At 33.9% G+C, this 18,390-nt stretch overlaps 2 protein-coding genes across 2 annotated transcripts; both read left to right on the plus strand.

The window, feature by feature from the left end:
* The first annotated feature begins 4,170 nt into the window (after positions 1–4,170).
* On the plus strand, positions 4,171–10,015 carry LOC122596382 (titin-like). The gene is made up of 10 exons (XM_043768948.1): positions 4,171–4,363; positions 6,125–6,210; positions 6,331–6,686; positions 6,756–6,806; positions 6,876–6,926; positions 7,025–7,085; positions 7,517–7,565; positions 7,662–7,805; positions 7,883–8,002; positions 8,086–10,015. Exons 1-10 carry the CDS (start codon positions 4,310–4,312, stop codon positions 9,685–9,687), a joined length of 2,574 nt encoding a protein of 857 aa, XP_043624883.1. The 5' UTR covers positions 4,171–4,309; the 3' UTR covers positions 9,688–10,015.
* A 1,159-nt stretch (positions 10,016–11,174) lies between these two features.
* On the plus strand, positions 11,175–16,548 carry LOC122595863 (reticulon-4-interacting protein 1, mitochondrial). The gene is made up of 8 exons (XM_043768326.1): positions 11,175–11,288; positions 11,319–11,577; positions 12,832–13,059; positions 13,309–13,382; positions 14,124–14,283; positions 14,781–14,900; positions 15,007–15,115; positions 16,196–16,548. Exons 2-8 carry the CDS (start codon positions 11,359–11,361, stop codon positions 16,375–16,377), a joined length of 1,092 nt encoding a protein of 363 aa, XP_043624261.1. The 5' UTR covers positions 11,175–11,288; positions 11,319–11,358; the 3' UTR covers positions 16,378–16,548.
* Positions 16,549–18,390: the final 1,842 nt, after the last annotated feature.

Below are 18,390 nucleotides of genomic sequence, written 5' to 3' on the forward strand. Positions count from 1 at the left end.
ATACATTTGGATAAAGTATAACCTTATGTAACTAAATATATTAGTGTGTAATAATAAGAAATCTATATAATATTCATGATTATTTTTAGTTTTAAAAAATAAATAATTTTTAGGTTTTAGAAAAAAGCATATACGTATTTAACAATACTAAGTTAATCATTTTTATCACTATGAAACATGTAAAATAAAGCTATTTTTCAATTATAATTTTTATAAAGTATATAGCACTGAACCTTTATAATAACCTTTATCCAACAATAATTTATCTGGCTAAAATAAAAATATTAACAATTTTTAACAACTAAATATTTTTGCGTTTTACAACTAACACTAAAATATACATATATATTTTATATTAAACATAAAGTTTTAAGATGTTTTCCCCCTTTTTTTAACATAAGTAATTATTTTTAAGTTTATCATTGCTATCGGACATCAATTTGGAATATGCTACCCAAACTTTACAGATAAACCAATAATAGCTAATTTTTAAACATATATATTTATGCACTAACTCTTTTCATTCTATTATGCATTATTTCTTTTCAACCTATTACTATCATTTTATTTTATCTATATACATATATTGTTCAAACAGTAAAGTTTTAATAAAATGAATTTATCTGTATATAAATTCACATAAAGTATGTTTTGTAATTTATACTAAAATAATATAAAAAGACCAAATATACTAAAAAGAAGTTAGAAAATAAACAAAACAATGGCTTAGTAAGATATCAATACAAATAAACATTTATGGCTAGGGAATCATAATGAAAATAGTATTGAGTTGAGTCTAACGAATTATAATCTATCAAGAATAAAGAGTTAAAAAAATAATAGAATGAACTTTTAAGAGATATTTTAAAATTTAAAGTTAAATAAAGTTTTAAAAAATCGTAATAAACTTTCCATACAAATTTTGAATAATAATTGATAAAAAAGAGTTTGAATAACATAGTTGATGTAATTTATAATATGAAGGGTTTAAAATCAACTTAACTCAAACTTAAGTGGAAGATGACATAATATATATATATATATAGCACGGTACCTGCGCAATGCGGCGGTGGTGGCCGTGATGGCAGTTGGTGGTGTCGGCGACGGGTGGTCATGGTGGCGATTATTGGTGGTGGTGACAATGTCGAATGGTGCAGGTTGATGTAAATGTAAAGGTGCTGGTGGAAATATTTATAAGATAAAGGACCCATGGTGTAAATTAATCTATTAAGGATAAAATGGTCATTTCGCAACTCTTCTTTTCAACAAGGGGTGTATAATCTTTATATAGTAGAATAGAAGAATAGAAGTATTGATAATGGTCTTAAAGTATATAATAGAAACAATAACCATTAGATGAGTATTAAATTTTAATTACAACGCTTAGATCAAAATGATGATGTCATTGACTTTATAATTGGTCAAACACAACATTTGCTCTTCTACTATATATTTTAAACAAAATAAAAAATCAAATTTAAGGATAAACTAATAACAACTGTTATTTTCTAATGTATATTCATGCATTAATTCTTTTCAATCTATTACTATCATTATCATGCATTATTTCTTTTCAATATATTGCTACCATTTATATTTTACTTTATTCATCTTTATATGTTTAATTTTCAAATGCTAAAGTTTTTCAAAATAGTAACTAATAAAATGAATTTATTTGTATATAAATTCACATGAATTGTGCTGCAATTTATACTAAGATAATATAAAAAGGCAAAATATATCAACAAAAAATTGAAGGAAACAAGAAAAGGAACATACGATTATGGATACGAATTATAATGAAAACTATATTGGGCTTAATATTAACGAATTATGATCAATCAAGAATAACGATTTAAAAAATTATAAAATGAATTTTTAAAAATTATTTTAAAATTTATAGTTTAACTATTTTTAAGAAATCATAATAAACTTTTCATACAAAGTTTTTAATAATAGTTTAAAAAAGAGATCAAATAAAATAATTCATATAATCCATATACGAAGGACATCGACTTTACTCAAAATTAAGTGAAAAATGCATCATATATCTATACTACTATATAAAAATTATAACACCATGTTGAAAGTTTACAAAAATGAAACATGCGAATTGACTAAAATACCCTTAATGAATTACATTAACATCAACTCTTAATACTAAATTATACCATTAGTCCATTATATTATAAAGTATATCTACTAACCCCCTTATTAAATCAAATACATTTATTTACACCAACTAATGCCGTCACCACCATCACCATCCGTCACCGCCATCACACACCGATATTGTCGGTTCGCCGCCGCATTGTGCTGGTACCATGCTCGTAAATGTGGTGTTGTCATACACTTAAGTTAGGTGTAATTTTTCTCACATGTTAATTTTTTATTTTATTTTAATGTCTAGTGAATAAATTATTATCCCCATGTTTTATGTATCTATATACATAATAAAACAATAGTTATCCTGACTTTTTAAAGTCATCCACCTCAAATTAAAATTATCTCTAAACATGCCACATAGGATTTATCTTACGTGGCACCTCCATATTTTTTTCACACTAATAGATTTTCATTAAATAATATAATATAATTATACATATATTTTAAATATGGCATATAGAAAAAGCATACATATATATAATTTATATTTATATAAATCAAACATATAAAAAAAATCACGATTAACCTTGCATGACATTTTTTTACTTTTTTATTTTAATTATAAACACTTCATAATTCATGACTCATAATCCATGATATTTTATTACCTTTTCTAGTATTATTAGGTTATACACGACCAAACAATTTTGTTGTTTCTCCTTCGTTTTCTTGGCCGAAACCTTAACCAAAATTGGTTATTCTAGCCACAAAAAATGTTTATTTTATAATGATAATAGTAGTTATTTTGAGTTTTATGAATGAATTTCTTGATTGTTGGAGATAAAATACTTTATTTCCTAATTGTGTTTAGGATTATTTTTTCCCGTCACTACATAAGGTTTTTTCTCCATCTTTTCAGCATAACTGAAAGCAAAAACTATAATGATTTTCTCTTATTTATCTTATTAGTTTTTTATATATTCGTATTGTATTTATGTGTATTTTATATGACTAAATTTTTGTCATGCTTAGTTTTTTTACTTTGTATATATTATTTCGTTTGATGAATATATAGATATCATGCTACATTATCGATTTACGTTTGATTTGTTGATGATATCAAAATATCTTAGGTTAAATGTTGGTGTGTAATCACTATAGTAGGTTTAGTGACTGTGATACCGACATGTCAGAAAAGAAAAAAGATGACTAGAGTAATCTAGGAATTAACCATTAACTATAACATAATCAATTTCAACATAATAAGCCTATAGAATAGCTACTTATTAATGCATAAAATAACCTTTTTAACTAGCCGCGTATCGCGCGGGGTAAAATATCTAGTATATATATATATATATATAGGAAAATGTTCATGTGAGAACCATTTAAATTGGAAGAACCATGAGAACCTTTAAATTATAAGTTGATGTTCATATATGAATGATATATGTGAGCAAATTTGTTCACATATGACCATATTAAATTTTACTTGAAATTACATATGTTTATATATGAATAGTTCTCACATAAACTTTACCCTATATATATATATGTATGTATATATAATCCTTTATAAAGCAAAATGGCTTTCCCTATATTAAGAAATTCGACACTTTTTTATACCCAAAATACTCTTAGCTTTAAACAACCTTAATATCTTTACTCATGTACCCCATTTTTTTCACATTAACAATCACACCTCTATCGCTACTGCCACTTCCGCCGTTACTGTCGCCACCCGTCACCACCACCAAATAAAATACTATATAAAATCAAGTATTTATTAATTTTATATTTATATCAAATGATAACATGTTATTAATTTATATGCATGCTCGCGTATTACGCGGGACAATAATCTAGTTGTATAATATAAAATCTTTGCTCATTAGGTCAACACTATCAATAAAATCTATAAAAACAAAATACCAAGGTTGAGGGACTAATTTGACGAAGGACCGAAAAAGGAAGGGCAATAGGTAGCTACAAAATCGGTAAGAATGACAAGTATAACCCAACCCGAGCAAAACGCTCATCAAATCAAAGTTATTTTTACTCCGCACAAACACACACAGACGCACTTTCTTCTGATCGATTAAAATTAAAAAATATATATATTTAAATATTCACAAAGATTACCTCTGTTCTTCCTTATAATTTTCTTACAGGCTATGCGGTAAAAGAAAAAAGTAAAACAAAAATGGGAAGACCACCGAGTAATGGAGGCCCTACTTTTCGATTTAATCAAGCTGAGGTCTTTCTTTTTTGTATTTAATTATCTATGTTTTAATTAAATTTATAATATTTTGAATTGTTATAAGCTGTAGTATTTGATTTAATTTAATTTAATATATATAATTATAAGTTTTATGTGAAATTCTGGGTGAAAACTGAAAAGTATAGGTAACTGATGTTTTATGGAAAGCTATTGGCTTTGCATTTTAGAATTATGTATTTAGTCGGCATTAAAGGTAGAATTTGACATGTTAAATAGAATTTGGTTATGATGACGTGACATATGACATAGCAGCTGAATAGATTTGAATGTAGAAAACGTAGTGAAAGAAAGTTACTAAGTACTAATACAGTTGAGGTAACACCTGTAGTATGTTACAAGAATTGAGGAAATGCGCGTGTTATGTTGTACTCAAATCAAAGAAACTGGAACGCACATATTATGTTATACTAAAATTAACGGAACGCACATAATATTTTACTCTAAATGATGATTACACACAATGATGTGGCACGTGAAACCGGAAGCGCGGTTCGTATACTACCCCTCATTGAATTGGGCGAATGTCAAAAAATAGGGATTGACTTTAGCGGATTGCCCGTCTAGGCTGTTTCAACTTTTTAAAGTCCACTTTGGTACCTAAGAGGTTAGTTTACCGGAATATGAGGCAAATAATAGTTGCACCTAATGATGGGATTGTGGATCCAACAGTTTATAATTACTCAAGTAGATACACATCTAAAATTTATTGCAATTTTATGAAATTTTCCCAATAGGTTAACTAAAAACCTAGATTTCTTATGTGGAACTACTTATATGTATCACATGCTGACATGTTTAGCCAGCTCAACGAAAAAGACAATTAAGCCATGAAGCCGGATAAAGTGAAACTAATAATTTCTAATCCGTTAGCAGGTTACCTAAATGGACTCTAAATTTTTTAATTACCTACACAGACAACCTGTTAAAGTTGCTTGTTATTTTGTGGCATTTGCGCCATCGGATAAGTCAGCATAGGTGGGTAGCATGTTGCCAAAATTGGGTAAATAAAGAGGAAGTTACACAAATTGAGGAAAAGTGCATAATATGTTACTCCAAAGTGCATTTTTCTCATAGGAGGTAAGTTGAGGGTAGCCTCTCGTTTGACCAATTTTTCGGAGTCGGAGGAGGATCTCTCATCCTATCTTTCTGAATACGAAGGAGCAGGATTGGATTTTTTTCCTTTTTGGGAATGCCATAAAGTGTTAGTTGTAAGATGTTTGATGTTGATCAATTCTTGATAAACGAATGACAAACATAAAAGATTAGGGATGTGTACTCGATCATCCGGTAACCACACAAGTGAGGGTAATTATGTCTATCAAATAATTACCTATTAATTTTCTATGAGTAATTTGGTCATTGATGAATATTATATAGATAAATGATTATAAGGGCCACCTATAAATATATATGAATGCATAGGCCTATAATTCATATATATATATTTGTTCTTACATCTGAAATATATAATAATGTTAACAATGTTCTAAATTATCGAGTGTGAGCTATATATAATTGTATGTTTAAATATCTTTTGGGGAAGGGGATTCTTTTAATATTTCCATAATAGAATTGAATCTGCTCCCTGTCCCTAACTGTTTTTGTAATGGAATTTTTTACGTAATGAAAGCGCTCTTGTACATCATTGTTTTCCATCAGATCCTATGTAATGCAACTCTGTTCACACGTTATTTTTTGTATACAAGTTGGTATCATTAACTGTTTTCTTCTTTAAAGATTGCGGAGATGGAATCCATCTTGCAAGCACACAAAGTGCAGCTGCCTGAGCGCCAAGTTCTTGTTTCTCTAGCTGAAAAGTTCAGGTATATAATATCAGACTCAAGAGCTAAATTATATAGTTTAGATTTGTACTCATTCTGTTTATCATATTTAATCATAATCATTATATTTTGCATTCTGACATGGGATCTATTGGTATGTAGTAATTCTGAAGATCGCAAGGGAAAGATTGAAGTTCAGATGAAACAGGTGTGGAATTGGTTTCAAAATAGACGATATGCTATCAGGGCCAAACAGGCCAAATCACCGGGGAGTCAAAATATGCCACAAGCTGATTCAGGTTTGGTAAAAGCTGTACCTATGGCCACACAACCACATGCTCCTTTGGCTACTCAACCACATGCTCCTTTGGCTACTCAACCACATGCTCCTCTGGCTACTCAACCACATACTCCCCTGGCTACACAACCACGTGCTCCTCTGGTTACACAACCACATGTTCCTCTGGCTACACAACCACATGCTCCTCTGGCTACACAGCCACATGCTGCTTCTTCAGGTGGGTTAATTTGATGTTCTTTTGGCAGTATTCGTTGTACAGAACTTACATGTATTCTTGATGTTGCAGCCACTGTTAGAAATATTCCCCAAGCACCACAGCAACCGACTGTTCCTTCAGGTAGAACCAACCTTACTTTATTTTAAAAGTTTTCATCCGTTACCTAATTTGTATTCTTGATCAAATCAGCGCCCGTTAGAACCTTTCCACAACCGCCCCAGCACCTCCCTGCTTTTTCAGGTAGACTTATATTTTTTAATTTGGTTATTAAGTAATTTGTGAATGACATTATAAAACATAGAATATTTGAGTTATGAATTGTCCCACTACAATTGCAGGAAGGGTCACCGATAATTCCCAGATGGAGTATGAAGCTAAATCTGCCAGGGATGGTGCATGGTTAGTATTAGGGATGTTTATCTAAAATTAGTGTTTTCCACCATATCTTGAGTAGGTGGGAAATCTTGTGGGTTGGGCGATGGATCATATTGTGTCAAGTTGGGTTGAACCACAAATATTCGTTGTCCGTATTTTTTAAAAAAATTTTTTGGATGAGTAATGTAATATGATGATGGAAACTATATATTGGTAAACTAGTAATGTAAGTTTTTAAATGAATCGATTCAAGAGGTTGGTAAATACATTTTGGATCAGTTGGACTCGTTCCTTTATCTAATCTAGTTCTAAAGTTCGCCCATTTGACCAGTTAGAGGTGATATATAACTCGAATAAACCCATCTCTTGGAATAAGGGTAACATTGACACCTTAAATGGTAAAAGAAAGGCTATTTTTGTTGAACACTGTTTAATCTTTGTGATGCTGTTTGTAGGTATGATGTTTCAACCTTTCTATCACATAGGTCTCTTGAGGGTGATCCGGTAATTATAAACCTAATTTACACATGATGTTATATTTCTATGATATCTAATATATATATATATATAAAATTCATTATGTAATTATAATAATATCAGGAAGTACTGGTTCGGTTTGCTGGTTTTGGAGCCGAAGAGGATGAATGGGTGAACGTGCGCAAGAATGTGAGACAAAGGTCTCTTCCATGTGAGGCATCTGAATGCGTAGCTGTTCTCCCTTCCGATCTTATACTCTGTTTTCAGGTCAGATAATCCAGTTTTATTGAATAATAAAAATATATATAGAGTTGTTTTTCTAAAGCACTTGAATTCTTTTACAGGAAGGTAAGGAGCAGGCTCTTTACTTTGATGCCCATGTCTTAGACGCACAACGGAGGCGGCATGATGTACGTGGTTGTCGTTGTAGATTTTTGGTGCGTTATGATCATGATCAGTCTGAGGTATGCAACCATTTATTTGTTACCTTTTAATTGTCATCCATAAATATTTGTAGTCAGTAATAGCTTTTATTCTTTAATATCAGGAAATCGTGGCGTTACGCAAGATTTGTCGCCGACCTGAAACTGATTATAGGCTCCAGCAACTTCAGGCTATGAATGGGTCTCTTTCCGTTAAGCAGAATAAAAATGGTGCTACTAATAATGTTCATACGGTAAGCACTTTGAGAGTCTATCCTCCAGCCGAAGCACAACCAAAGCAACATAAAGTGGAACCACATTCGCCTGCTGAAGCACCACAAAAGCGCCAAAGACTAGATTCACCGGTTCCTGTACCTCCACCAGGAGGATCACAAACGCATTTAAAAGTAGAGCCAGCTGTGCAGGCTGCTCCTCTGGTCGATGTACCACAAAATCAGCAAACTGCACGACCTGCAGTGCCTTCTTCTAATCTTGAGATGCCACAGTATCAGCATATAGTAGAATCTGTACCTCCTGCCCCATCAGCCCAACAAACAGTTGAGCCGCAAAAAGCGGAACCCGTGGTGCCTTCTCCATCTGACCGAGCATCACTTAAGCCGAAAAAAGTGGAACCTGTTTCATCAGCCCAAGGATCAGCAGAGTCTCAAAGTGTTGCACCCATGGGATCCACCCCTGCTGATGAAGCACCAGTTGAGCTGCAGAAAGTACAACCTGTGATGCCGAATTCTTCGGGTGAAGTATCAGTAGAAGAGCCACATAAGGTAAAAGCGGTCCTACTTTCTTCCGACGAAGTAAAAGAGGAAACACAAATAGTGAAAACAAGTGTGGTGGTTCCGTTGACTGAAGCATCAGAAGAACGGTATAAAGCTGAACCTGCTGCTTCAGGTGAAACATCCAAAGAGCCACAATCAATGTCATCCACTGTTCCTCCATCAACTGAAATATCATCCGCAGCAGTTCCTTCAGCAGAAGCACAAGTGAAACCATGTGATGGAGAACCTGTGGTAGCTGAGTCACAGGAAGAATCTGTGGTGCCTGACTCTGCTGTTGAAGTGCCATCCGAATTGCATGAGGTGCAACCTGATGTGCCTGATCAACCTCATACAAATGCACTCGAGAGTAAAACTGAGAAAAGTGCGGGACCCATTGCTACCAATGACGGTAATGTGGCTGAGAAAGCAATAGAGACTAAAACAGAAGAACCCATGGTGCCTGTTTCTGGTAATGACCATAATGTGGTAGTGGAGTTCGAGACTAAAATTGAGGAACCTGTGGGGTCTGCTTCTACTAATGAGCATTTGGTTGTCAAGGAGGCAATAGAGACTAAAACTGAGCAATCCATGGTGCATGTTTCTGGTAACGAACCAGTAGAGACTAAACCTGAGGAACCTGTGGTGACTGTTGCTACTATTGATCCAATGGTTGTTGAGGAGGCAATAAAGACGCAAGCGGGGGAGCCTGTAGTACCTGTTTCTATGAACGAGCCTAATGTGGTTGAGGCGGTAAGCGAGACTAAAGTCAAGGAACCTCTTCCTACTAATGATCCTAATGCAATGGAGGCTGAAAATAAGCAGCCACAACTTTCAGAGAAAATGGAGAATAATGACGGACATTTAAAAGTTGCAGTAAATGTAAGTGACAATAAGGTAGAAAACTCTGAGCTCCCACCAGAAGAAAATGCTGCAGTAGCAATGGAAGAAGGGTAAGTTACAAGATAGGAGAAATATATATATAGAGTAGGATGAGGTACTTGGCGTTTCTTGTTATCAAAGTCTTTAGCTTGTTTCCATGGATTAGTTGATTGATTTTAAGGTCGATTCTTGATTGGAGAATACTAAGGGGTTCGAATCCTCCCTGTTATTTTTTCTGTTCAATAGGACGATTATGAAGAGAAGCATACATGGATTGTTTTTGATTTGAGATGATGATGTTCGTGCTGGTATGAGACCATGAATGCGCTCTCTTTGTACATTGTTTTGTTTAGCACAAGCTCATTTTCGCGTATTAACAAATATGTATTGTATTCTCATTAAAGACATTGCATACTTTCGGTACAATAGTAATTTAGATCGAAAAATATTTATAATGCCATTTTATTACATATATCATGAAAAAAGTAATTTATTTTTTCTAGTGTTTTGCAGGCTTCTTAATCAGGATGTCAAAAGGAAACGAAACTTTTGTAGATGTGTATGGTTTATGAGAATTTCCATCATCTAAGAATAAATTCTCTATCTAAAAACTTGAACAGTAACAGATCACATATATGACAAAAATTACAACTCTACTCAATCCCTGGGTATGAGGCAGGTGGATTAGGATATAGACAGTTTTATTAGAGCGACTGCTTTCGGATAACAGATTATAGACAACTTTATCTTTGGATTATGTTTGTATTTTTGCAGGTAAAACGATAACATTTGTGCTAGGAATGCCAAATTTGTGTCTGTATTATGTTTACATAAAACGCCAAAGTTTATGGACTAAATAACACTTGCAACCATCCAAGAGCGATCCTCGAGACTTGCAAATTATTTACGAGCAGAGCGGATACATGCATGAAGGTTACAAGTTTCCAATGAACGTAGTCATCAATATCTAGGAATTGTCTACTCTTTGATGATCAACTTATTTAATGATTTAATACTTAATCGCTTATATGTAGGCTGATATGAGTTTGTATCATGGAGTATGAATCAACACCATAAACTCTTTGTTAAGAAGGTTGATTTTAGGACATCACAATGTAACTTTTTTGCTTTTTAATATCTTTAGTTCAATATATTTTATATACAGCTTAAATACAAAAAATCATAAATTATATACAACTTAAGGTTGATTTAGATAAATTATATAGTGGCGTGTAATAAATGAAGCATACGCATCAAAAATAAAATAAAATTTTTTTACATTTCATTCATTTTTCAAAATAATCTGATAAACAAAAATATTTTGTCATTAAATCACTTGTAACAACTTATAATTTAAGTCTCATAGTTTAGAGATATATTAATGATAGTTTTTAACCATTTTTTAGAATATTTCCAAAAGTTTTACCTAAAAAAAAGTTTTGAACTCGAAACAAAATCAATTGGTGACCGCTAAAGCCAACTTGAAGTTGTTTCAATAGGTGTAAAACATTTGAGAAAAAAAAAAAAAAGAAGAAGACTAGAAATAGAGAGACACTACATAAGTGTGTGTGTGTGTGTTTATTTTTCTTTGCATCAATGGCCACTCTACGGATAGAAACACAGACACGTCCATCGGCAGTCTGTTAAATTGAAAAATTCCCTTTCCAAATTTCCGATCACTAATATATATATATATATATCATTACTACTATTTAATAATCAAAATTAATTAAATTAAATTAAAAGATGCGTTGGTCAATACTTAAAAAAATATCATCAAATTCAATCAACAGAAACCAATTAGGAGAAAGAAGTATTGTGACGGCGTGCAGAGGCGTACTGTTGCCGCGGTTCGGTGGGCCAGATGTCCTTGAGATTCATGATAATGTTGCCGTTCCTGATCTCAGACCCAATGAGGTCCTTGTTCGTGTTCGTGCCGTTTCCGTCAATCCCTTAGATACTAGAGTGAGTTTTTCTATTTCTTTTTCTAATATATATATATATATATATATTGTGTTTAGGTATTATTATCATATTTGATTAATGAATGATGATGTGGAAGTTAAGAAATTAATTAGTACTAGAAGAGTTATTAATCAATATGAGGTTAGAAATGATTAGTCATGGAATTTGCATGATTAAGTTTGTGTGGAAGGTTTAGATGAGGAGACAATTGAGCATTTTTTTTTTATATATATTTGATTAACAAAATGTTGATGACCGACTGGACCACACGCCTTGCCCCTAGAAAAATACATGAAACGAAATGCTGAGCTTGTTATTTAGGTGTGTTTAGGGTTTGTTTAGTTTAGTGCTATTGTTATTTCAAGTTTACCGCCTTGTATAAGATGTGTGAGGTAAAGGAAGGATTTTGGGAGCAACATGAGTCTGAATGCACCAGAAATCATTGTTGCATCAAACACGTCTCACTTCCAAAATCTTTCTTACACTTCCTTTCATAACTAGACGTTTCTCTACGTCCTTTCTGTATATAACATTGACCCTTTTCTCCTAAACAGTTGTTGATGTAACATAGCTAGACTATTGGGACTTGCAAAGTATTATTGTCGCATCAAGGAAATTGAGAGCACACAGGCATACTTTTCATATTTAAGGGGCTGTAGGTCAAAAATCATTGTGAGAGTATATTTTGTTTGTGAATGGGTTAGCGTCTGCCTTCTAGCGTAGTTATCTACTTATTTCTCACTGATGTTCATCTCAGTATCTACATCGTTTACTAGAGGCAGCACTTTTTTTCTTCTCAAGCGTTCATACTAATATCAAAGACACCATATATGAAATAAGATATGTGCCAGAACTAATGAAAAACCATTAACTAGAACCTTACAAGACCATAAATTTTGGTATCAACTTCGTTTGTTGCTATTCAGTTGGGGAATAGTTTCATTACCACGGGAACTCTTAAATTTCTTTTATAATATATGTTTTTCTGAGAAGGGGCGTGAAAGCAAAGAAGTCCTCTCGATATGAGAGCCTACGAAACCCACAACACTCTACTATAATCATTCTATAGGTTCAGGAAAATGATTTTGTGACCTCCAAGCATGACTGTCGTCATGTTATGTCGCAACTTTATTAGATTTCGCATGCAGTTACATTCGTTGTGTGTATGCCTGGATGGTATCTGAATCAAAATAGTGAACATTGATTTTACAGGGGCAGTTTTTTTAGCTATACTTGTTCCATTTTCTTTTTCAGATGCGAGCAGGTTATGGTCGTTCTCTGTTTGAGTCACTTCTTCCACTAGTTTTGGGCCGTGATGTTAGTGGTGAAGTTGCAGCAGTTGGAAGTTCTGTTCAGGCTCTTAATGTCGGGCAGGAAGTTTTTGGTGCTCTACATCCAACCGCTGTGAGAGGTACTTATGCTGATTATGCTATTCTCGCAGAAGATCAGCTTACATCAAAACCATCAATGATCTCACATGTGGTATGTATTGTGGTTTTTGGACATCACAATAGTGTGTGTGTGTGTGTGTGTGTGTTTAGTGCCTGGGAGAATGATTTTAAGGTTACATTTTGTACCATAAGTACTGTCATGCTTGTTTAAAATATACAGAGTAGTATTGGTTATTTTGGCTCCGCCCATTGATAATAAGTGGGGGCCTTCTGTTTGGCTAATCAAAAATTTTTAGGATAATGACTTTGTTGTATGTATGTTACTTTTGTGATCGTGCAGGAAGCATGTGCAATCCCTTTTGCTGCCCTGACAGCATGGCGTGCTCTTAAATCTACTGCTAGGATAACTAAGGGGTAAATATTATGGCACTTATCTAACAACTTCTTGATCTACTGGAAAATTTCACATGCACATTATAGAACATCGATGCCGCCTATAGGTATCATTTCATATTTTCATATGACAATGATGGTTGTTTTAAGAGCCTATAGATGTCATAGCTTAGATTTTTGGAAACTAATTTTAGTGTCTAAAATGATTAGACTGTTATGCTCTGGTATTATTGGATACTGATCATATTGCTGCAAACTTAATTATTGTGATAAAGTTTTATCTTTAATATAAATGACTTAACTTTTATATGATCCATGTGGCCATACGTCAAAATTCTTTTGGACATCTCATATAGTCATGTGTTTACATGAGTTATTGTTTTGTTTGTCTTCCACAAATCTTAACGAATATCAAACTTTGTTTATTGCTCATGTCTTGTTATTCTAAGCTAAAACTATGTCTAGACTGAGTAACTTTTTCCCACCATTATGCAATTGTTATTTTTAGGTCATTCTTGAACAGCAAATACTCACACACACGAGACACTCTATAATGCATATATGTCTCATTTGAGACCTAGACCCACCACCTCTTGGTTGATCAGCAACTAAGATACCGATTGGCCAAAGGCCTGTTGGTGTCTTTAGCAAATCGTTATTTGAAACTGAGTAGTTTTATTTAGTTCAGAACACAAAACGAATGAAGTAATGTTGCTCTTTTAGCAAATCTATCATAATATTTTACACTTAAAATGTCCACAGACAAAGAGTTCTGGTGGTGGGTGGAGGAGGAGCTGTAGGTTACTCTGCCATTCAGCTTGCTGTTGCAGCTGGCTGTGCAGTTTCAGCTACCTGTGAAAGTGAAAGTATAGAGCGCCTTCTGGCAGCTGGTGCTGAACAGGCACTCGATTATACTTCTGAGGTGATTAAATTCCAAGCAGTTTCGTATTGGATTTGATACATCTATCGGTCTTTGGATGTGTGTCATAAAACCTAGGATGTAATCAGTTTTTAATGTTTTAATAAAGAGATCTTGACTATGATTAATTGACCACAGCAATTTACCCATATCTTGTTTACTCACATTTTCGCTGCTAATGATACCTTGAAACAAAACAGTGGAACCATTTTCTATGTGTTGCAAATAGTTTATATCTAATAAAAACTTTTGTGTAATAAAAGCTTAAAAGCTACAAAAATGTACAAGAATGTACCTTTTGGGCATTTCACATCCATACTATCTAGGTCAACATGTTGTAACTTGTTATGTGATTATGATTATGCAAACTCATAGTCAGATTCAGAGCACACATCCAAAGACTCCTTGAGTGTTGTGATTTGATTGGTCAGTGCTCAGTAGCAAGGCTGTAAGGGTGCCATTAGGCTGTGGTCTCATGTTTATTAGTTTATGGTCTACAGGATCTGGAAGTAACCTTGAAAGGGCAATACAATGCTGTCTTAGACACAATTGGTATACAACAAACTGAACGGCTGGGCATCAATCTATTAAAGAGAGGTGGACATTATATGACACTGCAGGTAGCACAGACAAGCTTCTTTGGCTAATTTATGAATAGTGAATTTTGGAACTGTTTTTCTCATGAGCTTTTTTACTTCTTGACACGTGTCCCCGCTTCTGCTTTAGGGGGAGTCAGCATCTTTATCTGATAGATATGGTTTGGCTATCGGCCTTCCTACTGCCACTGCCATTATGCTCAAGAAACAGCTTCAATATCGACTATCTCATGGAATAGGTAAAACTCACAAGGCACAATATAGAGATGTACAAGGACCGGTCCGGTTGCCCGGAAAATGAAGAAGCCGTTCCTGCTCATTTTAGCTGTTTCCATATAACTGGGCTTGTACACTGGTTTCCGGTCCATGTTACAAAATAACCACTTATTATTTCGAGTTTATTTTTGTTAGCTTGGCTATCCCCGACCCACTTGTTTTGCGAGTCTACTAATCCCAGGGCAACCACCCACTTTGCGGGTAGCCCGGATTCGTTGCAAGTGAACCTCTGTGGCCACAAGGGGTTTTTTTTTTGCTCCTAGGATTCAAACTTAGGACCTCTAGGTATATTCACCTTTAGAGACAAAGCCTTTACCTCTGGGCCAACATAAAAGTCAGGGGTTCGAATCCCTTCTCATGTCCCTTCTCTACGTGATTTATCTTCCCTCATGTTGGCCATCGAACCGGTCTGTGGGAGGACGATAATGGGTCAGTTTTCCATTTTATTATTTCAAGTTGAGTTTACAAACTTTGAAATGCTAGACTAAATTGAGAGAAAAGTTGTAAAAAACTGAACAATCATCTTATGTATACTTCAGATTTACAATCACCTAATTGGGCCTTAACCAGTCCTTCGTGTAATGTAACACATTTCCTAAATTATTTTTTTTTTGAACATCAAAGTGAGTTTTATTAATACCAGAATACTAGCAAGAGACTAGCAAATCAAACCGGGAGTACAAAGCCAGAAACATAGTTAAGAAATACAGGGCTTGTTACACCAATCATCCCAGTTACATCCCACATTATTAGCCCTATTCAAGATCCATAGGTATGCCATGGATCGAATTTCTTCAAAAATGAGCTTCGGGGTTGCAAAAACACATGAACTGGTTACATGAACTGGCGTCTTTTGGCTGGGCTCTGGACTGGTCTTGCACCTTTTACTGTTTCTGCATCTCTATGCCAACTCATATGTGACCGAATGCCTATGTTTTGCGCATCATATTTAATTATTTATCAAGACTGGACACTAAGCCAGTCAAGCTATCAATGTTTAGTTTCCAACCTTGCATTTACTAAACTGAAGTCCTTATGCGCAGAATATTGGTGGACTTACATGAGGACGGATGCAGAAGGTTTACACGAAATTCGAAGACTAACTGAAGCCGGGAAGCTCAAAGTACCCGTGGAAAAGACATTCCCAATCACACAAGTTCGTGAGGCCCACGATGCTAAAGATAAGAGGATAATTCCTGGTAAAGTTGTTCTTGAAGTTGATTGATATACTCCAATGTTCTATGATATGTACTTTCAGTTGTCAGATGCAAAATGCTATCCTTTTTCTTCCGTCTTTAATTTCTTCATCCAGTCTACGCAATAATTACAAGCCTTTTGTTGTAAGGATGACAATACATAGATAGAATAGCATGCCAAGATAGGTTTTTTTTTTTTTCTTTTTTCCTTAAACTGTCAAGTGCAATTATATATTTTTTTTCCTTATAAATTCACACATTCTCTCCCTGCACACACTTGTGTTCTGTTGCGTAAATGACATGATTCTTGATTATAACAATCTCGCAAAATGGGAATGGGAAGAAATATTCGGTAGAACTTTATAATATGCATTGAACATTGGCAAAACTCAAATTTAAATGGACAGAAAAAACCCTTTTACATGGTCATAGGCTCATAGCACTCTCGATCTGCAGATCAATCAAGGTATTTAAGCGCCCTTGAATTCCCACTCCATGGGCGCCAGTAAGTGATCCTCAAAACACCAGATATTATAGGCTCAACATGAATCGATAATGCAAAGTTTAGCTGTTGGGTTTTGATCATGTAGGTGTGATTAGTTGTTAAGGGCCATTACTTTAAATTTAGAGAAAATCACAATATATACCATTTTTGCTATGTGCGATTGTGCGAACCATAATATTCTTTTGGCTCAACTTTTACCAAAATAATCCTATGACACGAAAAAGTCGCCATAAAACCAATGAACAAGATAAATGTGTCCACCCACAACGTTACTAAACGTCGTGAATTGCACCTTTTTTGTTGATGGCGCCGCGTGTAGGTGTGTACGGTGGTCCTAGAAGGTGATTTTTTGTGGTTTTGTTTATAACTTGAAGATGAACATGTCGGTATGGATGGTGTGTTTTTAACGACTGGAGAATGCAGATTGAAACTGGTGAAAGATGGTTTTAGATTGCGAGCTATCCATCGAAAAGTGACCATCCAAGGAGATGGTTTTGGTAGAAAACTTTTTTTGATGATTGAAATGATTCTCAGTTGGGGTGGAGAAGATGGATGGTCAATTGGTCATCATGGTCTTGGTCATTTTTTATATATGTTTATTTCACTTTTTTTTTTTTAAAGGGGAATTTTACTGAAAATTTCGTGTTGCGATTTGACAGCAGGAGGTTTAGCATACATTGTCTTAAATAGGTCCGCGCTAGAGAACTCCCTCGAAGTAGAAATGTCTATTTCAAATACCCGATGGGGAGAAAACCCCAACCTAATCCGCCCGAAGACACAACGATTAAAATGGGTAAAACTTGTCTCTTCAGACTTAAATACAAGATCTCATGCAAAGAGGGATGGTATTTCAACCATTGAGCTTGCTAAAGCTCAAGTACGTTTATTTCACTTAAAATGTGTAGATAAAGTTATTCTAACAAAAAACAAAAGAAATTTTTTAGAAGTTTACAAATAATCAATCAGTTATGGACCATGGTTGCATTGATTTCAATCATCAATGAATTCAAAAATGTTCAGATAATTCTAGTTACGCTAGCTAGTACAGTTATTATGATTGTACTAGATATCAATCAATTATAAGACTTGTATGATTGACAATTTGACATCAATTTTGGATCGCTACCCATCCTTGCAATTCAATTTTCTATTGTGAGGCACGCCAACATTAATCATATCTGAAAGGTAAGTGACGGATGAAATAAGCTGAATATAATTTTTCGTTTTAATCTTAATTTTATATTAATTTAAATAGCTATTCGTATTTTAATAACAAAACACCAATACATACACCAGTAAATACTAACTGGTAGAGAAGTGTATGGAGGTCAAACATGACGATGATGTTAGAATATAGAAATATAAACATATAATCACGAGTAAACGCAACGGAAGAATCGAAACAAATATGCAATCAAATTAATTAACAAATAATAGCTATGAGATGTGTACCTTATGCAAAGCTCCAATAAATATTATTATTATTATTATTATTATTATTATTATTATTATTATTATTATTATTATGATTTAGGGT

This window comes from Erigeron canadensis, chromosome 4 (genome assembly GCF_010389155.1).
Source record: "Erigeron canadensis isolate Cc75 chromosome 4, C_canadensis_v1, whole genome shotgun sequence".
Taxonomy (NCBI): domain Eukaryota; kingdom Viridiplantae; phylum Streptophyta; class Magnoliopsida; order Asterales; family Asteraceae; genus Erigeron; species Erigeron canadensis.

Coding starts and splice junctions, on each gene's coding strand:
- LOC122596382 (XM_043768948.1), top strand. CDS start 4,310: ATGGGAAGACCACCGAGTAATGGAGGCCCTACTTTTCGATTTAATCAA. Junction 4,364..6,124: donor TTCGATTTAATCAAGCTGAG/GTCTTTCTTTTT, acceptor TCTTCTTTAAAG/ATTGCGGAGATGGAATCCAT. Junction 6,927..7,024: donor GCACCTCCCTGCTTTTTCAG/GTAGACTTATAT, acceptor CTACAATTGCAG/GAAGGGTCACCGATAATTCC.
- LOC122595863 (XM_043768326.1), top strand. CDS start 11,359: ATGCGTTGGTCAATACTTAAAAAAATATCATCAAATTCAATCAACAGA. Junction 13,060..13,308: donor CATCAATGATCTCACATGTG/GTATGTATTGTG, acceptor GTGATCGTGCAG/GAAGCATGTGCAATCCCTTT. Junction 14,284..14,780: donor CACTCGATTATACTTCTGAG/GTGATTAAATTC, acceptor TATGGTCTACAG/GATCTGGAAGTAACCTTGAA.